This window comes from Lipophrys pholis (genome assembly GCF_963383615.2).
Source record: "Lipophrys pholis genome assembly, chromosome: 12".
Lineage (NCBI taxonomy): Eukaryota > Metazoa > Chordata > Actinopteri > Blenniiformes > Blenniidae > Lipophrys > Lipophrys pholis.
Window position 1 is genome coordinate 31,197,330 of NC_137641.1, and position 13,787 is coordinate 31,211,116.

Here is a 13,787-nt window from a genome sequence, read left to right on the forward strand (position 1 = left end):
CCTTGTCATTTCTGAACAGGTGAAGCTAAAAACCAACATGGTTTAAATAAAGATTTCATGATTAACTACTGAACTTAAAATCACTCAAAAACTGAAACTATATTCAAAACAGGAGTTACTAATTTGATATGTGATTTCCAAGTTAGGACAGTTTCCCCTCCACAGCCTGAAGAGCATCGGCGTGAGAGAACAGAAGCACCAGAGGTTTTTTCAATTCACATCAAATTTAATAATATACCAACGCCATAAAAAAAGAAGCTGTATTTACAATGTTCACACACTCAATCCTCCCACGACTTGTTTACACACTGTCAAGCACGTAATCCCATTCTCAATCTGATTTGTTATGGAGGAAGCTAAAAATAGTCCGAGTTGAGGATTTCTATTGAGCCGTCCATTTTCAGTCAGGAAAGCAGCGACTCAGTCACAGGTGCAGACTTATCTACAGTGTGTGTGTGTGTGTGTGTGTGTGTGTGTGTGTGTGTGTGTGTGTGTGTGTGTGTGTGTGTGTGTGTGTGTGTGTGTTCAGCTCAGGAGGCCTCCTCTCATGTGTACGCTGTCACTCAGTCCGTGCTCGATCAGTTTGATGTCTTCCAAGTCGTCTTTAATGACGCTGATCAGATGACTCAGACCGTCCTGCTGCTGCTTCAGGTGCTGCAGAAGTAAAGAGGAAAAAGAAAAGCATCTGAGTTAAAGGTTTCCTCAGGCTGGAGCGAGGTGCAGATCGTCTTACAAACGTCACAACTCAGAACCCAGGAGGCTGATTAACTGTGGTGCAGCCACCTGCCACTAGTTGGCACTACAGAGCCGTCAGAGGAAGCGTCCACAAAGCAGGAGAAAGAAGAACAACCAGACTGCCTTGTACTTCAGCAGCACTGGAAAACACCCACATGTGGTTGTTGAATAGAGAGAATAATTATAACAGGAAAACATTGTTCTGATTGTCGGTGTCATGACTCCTCCTCAATATTCACCCGGGACTTGGTACTTTTATTTTGACAGTCACCGTAATAACAATACAACTTTGTTCATAAGACTGTCCTTGTTCTCCCATTGTTCATATTTATAGTGTATTCTTACACTACATTCTCCCTGTCCTATCCCATGTACTTCTCCCCCCAACCGGTCAAGGCGGATGCCCCCCCCCCCCCTTCCAGAGTCTAGGCTCCGCCCTTCCAGAGTCTAGGCTCCGCCCCCTTTCTTCCTGAAGAGGGACTTCTTATGAACTGTTCTTCCTGAGAGGGAGTTCTTCCTGGTTTCCTCTGTTGCTTGTTCCATCTGCTGCTCTGGAAGGTTTAGTTGGGTTCTGTTGTTCTCTATCATTGTAAGAGGTTCTGGAAGGTTTAGTTGGGTTCTGTTGTTCTCTATCATTGTAAGAGGTTCTGGAAGGTTTAGTTGGGTTCTGTTGTTCTCTATCATTGTAAGAGGTTCTGGAAGGTTTAGTTGGGTTCTGTTGTTCTCTATCATTGTAAGAGGTTCTGGAAGGTTTAGTTGGGTTCTGTTGTTCTCTATCATTGTAAGAGGTTCTGGAAGGTTTAGTTGGGTTCTGTTGTTCTCTATCATTGTAAGAGGTTCTGGAAGGTTTAGTTGGGTTCTGTTGTTCTCTATCATTGTAAGAGGTTCTGGAAGGTTTAGTAGGGTTCTGTTGTTCTCTATCATTGTAAGAGGTTCTGGAAGGTTTAGTTGGGTTCTGTTGTTCTCTATCATTGTAAGAGGTTCTGGAAGGTTTAGTTGGGTTCTGTTGTTCTCTATCATTGTAAGAGGTTCTGGAAGGTTTAGTTGGGTTCTGTTGTTCTCTATCATTGTAAGAGGTTCTGGAAGGTTTAGTAGGGTTCTGTTGTTCTCTATCATTGTAAGAGGTTCTGGAAGGTTTAGTTGGGTTCTGTTGTTCTCTATCATTGTAAGAGGTTCTGGAAGGTTTAGTTGGGTTCTGTTGTTCTCTATCATTGTAAGAGGTTCTGGAAGGTTTAGTTGGGTTCTGTTGTTCTCTATCATTGTAAGAGGTTCTGGAAGGTTTAGTTGGGTTCTGTTGTTCTCTATCATTGTAAGAGGTTCTGGAAGGTTTAGTAGGGTTCTGTTGTTCTCTATCATTGTAAGAGGCTCTGAGATGTTGGTTGATGTGATTTAGAGCTTTACAGATAAAACTGAATTGAATAGCACCCACTTGTGGCCAAACATGCCAATTACATCATTTTCAGCGGTTTCCCGTGTAAACGGAGATCGTTTTAAAAAGGTTGCAGTGTAAACAGGGAAACTATTGGGAAACAAAAACAAGGGCATCGCCACTTGAAAGGTTAGAGTAAATGAAGCCGAGCTGGTCGTCGGGCACGGCAGAGCGAAAATTATATTCAACACAGGAATCACAAAGAGATCCATCAAAATGTGAATTTACAATCACGTAGGTGAACCAAATAAAGTAGTTGTGACTTTCTGCAAACAACTAAACTGGAAGAAAACCATCAGAACTGTGAGGAGGAAAACCTGAAAATCTGTGAAGAAGAAAAGTAAAACAGAAATTCCAGGTGAGGAAAAGACATTTCCTGCATTTTCTACAATCCCGAGGCTGTAAAGTCAACAGAAGAGAAGATTTGGGGGAAATTGGTGAGAACAGCAGACGGGCAGCGACCAGTTAGGAAGCGCCGTCAACTGGTGACTTTCCTTCCTCTGTCCTCCCTGGACGACCTTGTGGAGACAAAGAGGACGCCGTGTCTCTCCACACAGTGTTACAGTTAATCTGCAACTCACATTTCAGCTGTGCAACACAAATTATTCTGTAAGAAGCTTTGATCAGGCCGACACCAACACATGAAGATTAAACAGTCGATGACAGAGCCGTGGGAAAAACATCACAGAACGCCGGCAGCTTCCAACCCCACAGTTCTTGGAATAAAAAAAAACCCCAAACTTAATGAAGGAGTGTTTTGTTTCTCTGAATCCGAGCAGGAAGTGAACATATGAACTGTGCTGATGCTCACTTGTTTGATTTCTCTGAGAAGGTCTGCGTCCACGCTGTAACGCTCCTCGGACCTCACGGCACCAAAGTGGTTCTGCATCCGGATCTGGGACATTAATTCATTCAGGCGACCCTGGAACACATTATTCAACTAACGTCAAGGTTATTCTAACTAACAAAAGTCCAGATAACGTTATTGTAGCTCCAGATACTGCCCCCTCAAGGACAAAAAGAGAATTAGAATGAGTTCCCCCCCCCCCCCCCCCGTTGACAAAGACTCCTTTGATTAGAAAACACTCCTCTATAATGCCTCGTATTCCGTTTGTTGATGGAGCGTTTTCACTCTCTACACAAATAAAAGAAGCGTCTCTGCATTGTTCCATTTTCTTAAATGTGTTTTCGTTCTGGGACGTAGAAAAACAAAGAGATTAAAGTGAAGAAATGCTAAATACAGAAATACAAGTTTTCTTTCTTTTTGCACCAGAAGGTTTCATTCACATCGACCACGTTGAGATTGGAACAATTTTCCATGGTAATTATGAAAATAGACATTTTCATCAAATCTACTCTCGTCCTAACAAAGAAAAACTTTAAGTTTGAAGGTTATTATGGAATTATCTTACAGCTCTGAATGTGCCCTGGAACTAACTGCTGCTATAAAGCATCACGATTACTAAACCATGTACTTGTGGTATTATAAAATTATAAACAAGCCAAAGATCCCCTCCAGCCCAAATAACCATCCAGTTCTTGTGCTTGTTGCACAAGACGTGTGAGACTTGCCTTGAACTGTGTGGGAGCATTGAGTTCAGACTGAATGGTGTCCAGCTGCACCCTCAGATGCTCCTCGTCCACTTGGATAGCGTAGCCGCTCTTCCTCTGAATCTCCTGCTTGATCAGCACCTTCCAGAGAAACAGGAAGAGGAACAAAGATTAAAAAAAGAGTTATCATACAAAGTGTGATAAAGCAGAGAACACAGCAGACACTGCCGGGGCATTCATTCCAATGCAACACGTCATACAGGAGGTCTGAACTACTGCAAGGTCAGCCTTTTCTTTTTAATAAGCAACGTTAAAATCTTTTCCATTCCACATTAAGGTGGTATCCTTAAGACGAAGAGTTATAATTCGGTGTTGGGATCAAGGACCCATATTAAATGTGTGAAACGCTGGTATGCAGGTTACATGAAACACAATGTGTTCCTGTCGTCCTGTGACTTCAGTGCAGACCAGGACGAACCCAAACGGCCAGTTTGAGGAAATTAACTCAGTTTAGTTTGTGTCCACAACTTGGATCCATTACGGTGTTCCAAACGCCGCACCGACTGGCAGAGCGCCGTGTTTAAATAACACGTGGAGCGCCACGTTTCCATGACTACCGGGCATGACGACATGTGGAGGATCACGTTTCCATGACGACATGAGCGAGCATCATGTGGCCATTAAGACACGCGGAGCGTCAGGTTTAGAGACTTATGACTGAAGTTTCCCAAAGTTCTTTGAATCATAGGAATTTTTCTCTTTCTGCACCGTCACACATTTAGAATCGTCAGACATTCGAACCACATTTACGTCACTGTTCCTGTTCAATGTCTGATAGTTGTGTGCTCATCAACTTATCAGGCTTTGCGTAGAAACATCCTGATGAATCTGCAAAACAATTGTTTTGGTGCAGCTTTAATCATTTAAGCTCGTTTCAATCATTTTAGTAAATTACTATGACTTCCTGTCTTCCTCCTGAAATAGAAATGGCACAGTAAAGAGTCTATGGCAGGTTGGATAAGAGTGAGGCAGCTACCTGCAGCACCCTGTGGGACAGATCCATCAGCTTCCTCTTGTACTGAGCGATCTTGGCCACTGTGGTCGCCTGGTTCTTCTGCAGATCACTGATGTCGCTGGAGATGATCTGAAAGTCCAGATACTGAATGAATATAACACTTTTCTTTTTAGGCACAAGCAGGATTTAAAATAAATATATCTCAGCTTAATATTAGTGGTGGTGAACTGTAGTGTTCAGAGAACCTATACCGGGCTTTACATCCCATCATATTAAATATCCCTGCATCAAGATTAAAATAGTAAAGAAAAGGCTTAAGCTTCCCGATTCGCCCACGAGCAGCTGTAGTTTTGCTTGTAAATTCTTCTGAAAACAACCTGCTGAACATCTGCGCGTCGTCCTTGACGCCCAAAAATAGGCTTCTAAATTCCTTTGTTGATAATCAAACCAAAATGTGCACGTTGCTAAATTATGACAACAAAAACCCCCAAAAGCAGCTTGATTCTCTCTTACATCCACTCTGGTCTGGTGCTGTTTAGTCATCTGCTCCTGGATCTGCAGCCTGCGGAGAAGCTCCTTGAAGCTCACCATCGGCACTGGGATTAACCTGCAGGGAGAAATCGCTCTGAAAACACAGTCTGACTACAAGGACTACAGATGTCTCCAGGAGGACCTGGTCAGAGTCGAGTACAGCCAGGAAACCTGTTGGCAAAGTAAAAGGCTGTGAACCTGATCACAGCACATGAAAGAACTAATGCAACATCATGTTCGCATGTGCAGCTCCTCAATTCTACAGAACACCGAGAGAAGTTCCACACCCAGATAATGTGATTTAAATGAGATTCAGTGGGAGTGGAAGTTCTGAGGATCTGAGCCGAAGAAGAAGAAGAAGATAAATGTGTAAATGCCTTTGAGCATTCACCCAGTAAAGCTGCTGCATTGTGGGGGTTTTTATGGTGGGGGTGTGAATCCCATCACATAATCTAACAGCAATGAATAGATCAATATTGTTGCACGTCTTTCCTCTCTTCTGCTTCCTCCTGTTGTGTTTGGTGCCACAGAAAGAAAACTGAATTGAATATGTGGGAGACGATGGCGTGACGTTAGAAATATCTTCCATCTGACCAGAGCCCCTCTTCCACTCACTTCTCCGGGTCGGGGTTGTCCACCTTGGCCTGCTCCCAGATGATGGGATCCACTCCTGCAGAGGAGAGAAAACATCCTCAGCATCTCAGGCTTTCCTTCCAGTTCTCGGGTGTCGGCGGGTCTCCAGCGTTTACCTGCAGGAGCGTTTTGCAGCAGCTGTTTGAGCTGAGCGGGCGACAGCTCTGTGCGTGTGACCGACATGGCGACTCCCAGCTGCGTGAGCTGGAGCTTCACGTTGGCCTGATCCAGGTAGCTGAAGAGCGTGGTGGCCGGGATCCGCTTGGAGGTGCCGTTAGGAGATCGCTCCACCACGTAAATGATGATCTCGGTCCTGAAGAGGCATTTGAAGAATGAATTAGTTAAGGATGAAGGTGATCACTGTTTATTCAAGTAGATGTTGCTTACTGGTCACTCAGCAGGGATTTGACCCCGTCGACGTTGACGGTGAGGGTCTGGTTGCTTCCCAGGACCTTGTGAAGCGACTCCACCAGTTGTTGCTGCTGCGCTCGGACGTCAGCCTCCTTTTTGTTAAAGACCAAAACGACCAATCCGTCCTCATCTTTACTCATGGGGACGCAGCTGTAGCCCACCGCCTAGTACCAACAAGACCGATGGTTACCGCCCGATAAATCCACCGGTGATAGAGCTTCACTGCGCCGCAGTGCGTCCACTCACCTTGAACCTGCAGAAGGGGTTCTCCAGCGTGAAGTCCACAGGGGGGCTGTTGTTGCTGTAGTAGCCCTTCCCGGTGCCCCAGTAGGCCTGCAGCTGGTTCCACTTGGCGAGGATGGAGTCCCGCTCGTCTCCCAACAGGGTGGGGGCGGACAGAGCCGTGACCTGCTGGTAGAGCTGCGTGGGCTGAGCCGGGCCCTGCTGCTGGGCCTGCTGGCCGAACAAGCCGCCTGAGCACAACAAACATCAGCATCACATTCAGGTTATAGGGTTCTTCAAAGCTCCACATTAAAGGAGACATATCATGCTTTTAAATCCTTCCTTTTTACATATAAATCATACAGTTGTGGTCTATATAAAGCAGAACTGCAATGCTTGGGTCTGAATTCCTCATTATTAGAGCTCCACAGGCCCCTTTTCTACCCCTTTTCTGATGTGCTTCTGAGAGCAACTCGTTTTGGGGCGGTCTCTTCATACCCCGCCTCCTCTCCAGGTTGCAGAGGTGACACTCGGTTCAACTCCACCCTGTTCGGCCATCTTTGTAGTTTGATAGAACAGATAGAATTATCTAGCGGCGCAGAAACTTTATATTCACACATTATTTACAAAATGTCAACAAGGGAAGATTTGTCCATCCAGCCATACATGTTGGAGCCAGAGTCGGACCCGGCGGAGCCAGATGAAAATGACCATGACGCACCTGCAGAACAACGTCTTCATATGGATGTAACGCAATGGTGTGTTACTATATTTACACTAACTTCTCCATCCATGCCCACTACTACAATACTGCCTGTATTACAACGACTATTTAACACAGAAGTTACATTCTAATCTAAAACGAGCACACAGCGCTAACATATGAAGACGGTGCAACTGCTAATGCTAACAAAACAATGACAGGGACGTCTTATCATCACACTTTTTAGCGTTATATACAGCTTACCGAAGTGCTCTGTTCGTCGTCTCCATAGATAGAAGGAACTGACCGCTCAATCAGACCAAGTCTTTCGGCAAATCCTTCTTTATACTGGCGGAGGTTGCTGAAGCAGTCGTCCTTAAAGTGCTTCGCGCACACAAAAATGACCTTACCCACAGATGTGGGTACATTTCTGTGAAAAATAAAACTCAACCAGGCACTTGGAAAAGGTTCTGATGCTGGGAGACGGTGTAACGAAGCTTGTGGGTTACTACATCCAACAACCGAACATTTCGACTTATCCTCTCGTAACTTCGGTTGGACTACAAAATCGCAGCGAGAAACAAAAATGGCGGATTGCTCGAAGTGTCGATGTCCTAATTTGGCAGTTCCGCTGAGAATACTGTGACGTCATTGTTCAAAAAACGTAATAGAGAATAGAAAAATCGAAACCGATCGCAAAATATGACCAAAACAGAATATAAAGATATCAACGGAGCACCTGAAGAGACTACTTTGAACTTTTCTGTACTTCTAAACACTCTAAATATACAACAACATGCATTTAAGGGCTAAAAAAGTGGATTTAGCATGATATGTCCCCTTTAAATCAAGACATTTCTCACAGCTGTCTGCACACAGTTGTATTGACAATGACTTCAAGGAGGAAAATGGAAAGTGTTGCTTGTTGGCGCCCTCTGCAGGTACAGAACTGTATCAAAACCCAAACTCAGCTTGTGAAGATCAAATGTAGTTCAGTCTCATACCAACCGAAGAGTTTTAGGACCGCTGAAGAAAAAATTTAATTTGGAGGCTAAAAAAAACCAAAAACCTTCAGGCGCTTCAGAAAAAGTCAAAAAATCAAAGTCAAGATTTTCTTTTTCACGATGGAAAAAGTTTTGTTTTTTTCCAAAGGTCGTCCGTCGTCCTGCCAGCGGTGTGACTGCTTCCTCTAAAAGCACGGCAGGTTTAATGAAGTGGTGAAAAGATGCTTGAGGACAGAATGGAGCTCCTAAACACAGTCAGTTCTCATCAGGATCAGACTAGAAGAGACAGAGCAGCCTGCTGTCTTCTTCTGTCCTGGAAGTTCGTCTAATACGAAGGACAAAGACACGGATCCTGGGCTGCTGATTTAAATGTTCTTATTAATCCAGGAAATCCTGTGTAACATCACACGTCCATCAGCAGGAAGCAACCCGATATAGTCACAATGAGGGGATTTAATGGGGTTTCACATCTAAGAGCAGATGATGAGGGACGGACAGATGATGAGGGACGGACAGGTGAAGAGGGACGGACAGATGATGAGGGACGGACAGGTGATGAGGGACGGACAGATGATGAGGGACGGACAGATGATGAGGGACGGACAGGTGATGAGGGACGGACAGATGATGAGGGACGGACAGGTGATGAGGGACGGACAGATGATGAGGGACGGACAGGTGATGAGGGACAGACAGATGATGAGGGACGGACAGGTGATGAGGGACAGACAGATGATGAGGGACAGACAGATGATGAGGGACGGACAGATGATGAGGGACGGACAGATGAAGAGGGACGGACAGATGATGAGGGACGGACATATGATGAGGGACGGACAGATGATGAGGGACGGACAGATGATGAGGGACGGACAGGTGAAGAGGGACGGACAGATGATGAGGGACGGACAGATGATGAGGGACGGACAGATGATGAGGGACGGACAGAAAGTCTCTCTGTGGAAATAAAAAAAGCTCAACTTTCATTTGGGACTTTTTCTGAAGCTCATGAAGGTTTTTACTTCCGTCCAAACCAGACCAGTCCAGTTAAAAACAAAAAAAAACCTCCCCGATGAGAGCGATAGAGTACAGGTTATAAAAATGCACTGAAGTACAAATATGATCATGAATTTTTAACTCTTGATTGAGCCAAATATGAATACTTTGGTTTTTAAAAGCTAAAAATTTAGATTTTAAATCTCTAAAGGATTACAAGACGTTTTCTATGATAAAACCGGATCTTGCACCCACTGTCATTGAATTAAAAATAAAAGCACATGGTGAAATGCAGATTTTTAAGTGTATCAGCAGTACGACACGTTCTGATTTCATCTCCACTCAAAGATAAATATCACAGCTCTTTGGTCCACCACGGAGATCAGTGGGTTTTTAACTTCTAATGCCCAAAATCCAAATTATATTTAACTGAAATAAAAAGGAATATTAACGTCTTTATGGCAAAAACAATAAGTGGTGCTCCTCCTCCTCCACTCAGCCAGTTCCACCCAGAGAAGGATCGTGAGACAGGAAGTGATGTTTCAAACAAGGAAGAAAAGAAGAGAAAACGTCAATAATAAAATAAAGACAAAGTGATCTGGCAAAAAAGAGGAAAATGAAAGAAAATAGGAAAAGAAAGAAGCAAAGAAAATATAAAGAGTGAAAAAAGCAAGAAAAAGAACCGAGGAAAAAAATGAAAGAAAAGAAAAAAGAGGGAAAAAAGTTAAACCTCCAAAAATAAAAGCATAAAATAATAATAAACAAAGATTAATACTCAAGACTCAGGTTTATCTTCATTATTTACAAATGAACAATTCACTGACTTCAGGCCAAACGTTTATTCTCCTGCAGGAGGTCCGGTTCATTTTCCATTTTCTGAAACAATAAAGTCATCATGTGGGGAAATGGAGTCTCACCTTGCTGCTGCTGAGTCGGCTGGATGCTGAAGCCTCCAAACCCGCCCAGGCCGCTTGTTCCTAGTCCGGTCCCGAATCCCGACATCCCGGTGGCGGCCCCGGTGCCGAGCCCAGACGAGAAGCCGAAGCCTTTGTTCTGTGTGCTTCCGAACAAGCCTCCTGGAGCAGAGACGGTGAGAGGACACGATCAGCAGTCCTGCACGCCCAGAGGAAAAACTCCAAACACTGGTTGCAGTTCCATCACTGACCTGTGGCGGTGGCGGGGGCAGCGAAGCTGAACGTCGACCCCGGTGCAGCGGCGGTCGTTGTCGTGGTCCCAAAGCCGCCGAAAGCGCCTGAGAAACAAAGCCAGTCCAGAACAAATGTAAGAAATGAAGCTGCGAGACTGATGAATGAATGAATGATATATAGATAATGGCTACATTCATCAGATTCATGTAAAAAAAAGGTTTTGATTGAAGTATTTTTTGATAGACGAACACAGGGGTGTCAAACATAAGGGTCGAGGGCCGAAACCGGCCGGCCAGAAGCTCCAGTCCGGCCAAGCAAACTACAAAATCCAAAGAAAAGTGATTTTTTTAAACAAATTTCTTAAGAGTGGCGACACGAAGACACCAAGACCTGAGCTGAGCTGAGATCTCGGCGACGTTGATATGCAAACCAGCATTTAGCCTCAAAGCCACGCCGTCAGGGTGAGATTAGAAAACACCCAGAATGCAACAGCGAGAAAGGTTCTGTGGACATTTTACACCCGAAGGTTTCATTAAAACTGACTTTACGAGATTCTCATCACGTCTCGTTTAATCCTTGAAGGTTATTGGAGCATTATCTGACCAGTCTGGCTCACTGAAGATGAACTAAAATGTGTTTGACACCCCTGCATGGATGAAGGAACAGACTTCACAGCAATGAAGTGAGATGGGAGAACCATTCAACATTTCACCGTGCAAACGCAAACAGCAAAGCCTCATATTTCACGGGACGAATCACCAAAGGAGACGTCATCAAAAAAATACAAATCACTCCAATACAACGAGGTGGAAAATGGGTGAAAAAAGTGTGTTTACAGACAAACTATCGAACCACAAAGGCCATCTACCTGTGCTAGCCAGGCTATTACCAACATTGAAAACAGTGCCAGTGGTGGCTGCTGTACCAAAGCAGCCCACATTAAAGCTGACTGCTGCTGGATTGGCATTTAAACCGAAACCCCCAAAACTACACCCACCAGCCATGGCGTTTCCAGCTCCCAGCCCCCCAAATCCTGCAGCCGGAGCAGGAGCGCAGAGAGGAGGAGGAGGAGGAGGAAGAGGAGGAGAGAGCAACACAAGAGGGGTTAAATAAATAACACCATGTCAGAGCAGACCAGGACGCATTCGTCGTCAAAAACAACAAATTCTGCACGGATTCTACAAAGGGACACAATCTGGATCTTACCCGCGTTGGTGGAGCCAAAACTAAAGCCAGTGGCCGGCGCAGCAGCAGTTGTGGTGGCCGCCCCAAAGCTGGGGGCCGTGAGCGCTGTGGGGGGCAGAGAGAGCAGAGTGAACCTTCAACCTCCACGCCATGACGCGTCCCTGTACGCTCATCGACCGGAGACTTCACACGACCACCCTGACCACAGCCAACCAAAACCACTTTTTGAAATGGTTACGACTCCGCCTCTGTGGAAAAGAGGGAAATTCAAAAACCTTTTCAAGGTTGGTAAATCTTGGTCATAAAAAGCCTCAAACTGAGAAGCTAATCAGAGCAACAACAGACGGACACACTCAGACCAGTTCAGTTCATCGCTGCGACGTCGCATGTTGATTTATCCTGCATCAGTGACCCACAATAACTTTTCTCCCACCAATACCGATGCCGGTACCAACAACCCGTTTAACAGTTTACATTCAAACAAGTTGGTGCGATGTGTTCAAACTGTTAACGGCCTCTTGGCAGAACATTTATGGAAAACTGCAATAGCGTTGTTTTTCTTCAGAAAGTAGAAAAGGCCCCCACTGGAGACGCCATATTTAATACATGTGACAACAGCAGCATCACAGGGCAAACAAACGCACTGAAAATGAGCAAAAACAAGGCAATGTTGGCCATTTATAATTGATCTAGTTATTGTCATTATCGGCCTTATCTGGCTGATGTCTTTTTTTTCTTCTTTCTTATTGGGCTGATAATTATCGGTACCGATAGTTATCATGCATCTTCATTAAAGAGAGCCATGAGTAGTTGGGTCGGATCGCAGCTCAAAGTGGAGAGGGACATCACAGAGACACAACCACACCTACAAACACCATCAAACGGACGCTTCAGGACCAGACTACCTGCAGAGAAGACGCACAGGGAGAACATGCAAACACAGAAAATCCTGAGACCCGGACGTTCCGCTATGAGGCAAGCCCACAACACCACTGGGCCAAGACTAAAACTAGACAATATAAGATCAGTCAGGCCTTGAGGAGCTGCAGTTTGACACCACTGATCTAAAGCTTAGTTTAAGTTTAAAAAATAAAAATAAATCCAATTGGTTCAATGTGACAGGTGACGTAAAATATGCATAACCTGATGCTTAAAGAATTTGGTAAGTAAGTCAAATTTATTTATAAAGCGATGTGAATATGGAGATGTTCTACACTGACAGTTTGGCAGAGCAGCTCCCAAAGCTTTCAAAAAAGTTGAGACAATGTGCAAATTGTAAATAAAACAATGTCATGATCTGCATTCAACCTGAAATATTAAAAAATAACCATCACATGGGGTTAACTGATTCACTGTCCCTTTATGGATGATTTGTGAATTGTCCAGTTTTATATTCATTTTAACACATCGTTCCAGCCTTTTGGGGGTTACATTCAGAGGTGCACAAAGGGGGGGGATAGTTTGATTTAATGTCAGGACCAGATTAATCTAAAGTGACTCCACCATCAGAGACTTACTGCCAAATCCGGACGAGGCGGTGGTGGAGGTGGAGGCGGCGGCGCCGAAGCCAAACGCGGTGGGAGCAGTGGTTTTAGCTCCAAATGAACCAAATGAAAACCCGGACGTACCTTCACATAGAACACAGAGAGTGCTGAACGTGGGGGACAAGAGCAGGAGACAGCTGGGTCTTCCAGCTGCGCCTCAATCCGGCCCAGAAGTTAGTGAAGGGAGATAAACACGCCGGTGTTTCGGATTAACCCGTTCCCCTGTTAACTGGTGACCAACTTCCTCTGGCATCCGTCGTCGCGGATTGTAACAGCGAATGTTAAGATAAGACTCAAAGGGGACGACATTCTAAGCGATTTTGTTTGAATGGTGTTCACCGTGACAGCTACGAATATCTATACAACTGTTGTTAAGCAGCAACGACGGACGCTAAAGGACGTCGGTGGCCAGTTTACAGGGAAGCCAGTTTATCTGAAACACCGGAGCAGCTAGCAGAGGAGCTAACGGCCGTTCGTCTGCGGTAACTGGTCACATACCGACACGAAGCCTTGTTTTATTAAACGCTTTATAAAACAGGATTTTGGCATTGGGAAACACTCAGGATCAAATAAAATGCACATACTTGCCGCAGGGTTGGTCGTGCCGCCGCCAAAATTGAACGCCATGCTCGCAGATGTCGCTTCTTCTTCTTCTTCAAGTGATTGTTCAACCTAGCGGT

The 13,787-nt window shown here is 44.8% G+C and overlaps 1 protein-coding gene across 4 annotated transcripts; it reads right to left on the reverse strand.

Annotated features, from left to right (window-relative positions):
• Nucleotides 1-211: 211 nt before the first annotated feature.
• nup54 (nucleoporin 54) lies at nucleotides 212-13,787 on the reverse strand. 4 transcript variants are annotated; one of them, XM_080476221.1, is made up of 15 exons: nucleotides 13,692-13,758; nucleotides 13,081-13,191; nucleotides 11,585-11,668; nucleotides 11,376-11,411; nucleotides 10,396-10,482; nucleotides 10,148-10,306; nucleotides 6,552-6,778; nucleotides 6,282-6,469; nucleotides 6,011-6,207; nucleotides 5,877-5,931; nucleotides 5,244-5,337; nucleotides 4,752-4,859; nucleotides 3,737-3,856; nucleotides 2,976-3,086; nucleotides 212-654 (listed from the first exon to the last, which is right to left on the reverse strand). In XM_080476221.1, exons 1-15 carry the CDS (start codon nucleotides 13,732-13,734, stop codon nucleotides 526-528), a joined length of 1,749 nt encoding a protein of 582 aa, XP_080332347.1. In that variant the 5' UTR covers nucleotides 13,735-13,758; the 3' UTR covers nucleotides 212-525. The 4 variants fall into 4 exon arrangements, with proteins under 4 accessions (XP_080332347.1, XP_080332349.1, XP_080332348.1 ...); XM_080476223.1 differs by lacking the exon at nucleotides 13,081-13,191 and having other exon boundaries at nucleotides 13,692-13,787; XM_080476222.1 differs by lacking the exon at nucleotides 11,376-11,411 and having other exon boundaries at nucleotides 13,692-13,755.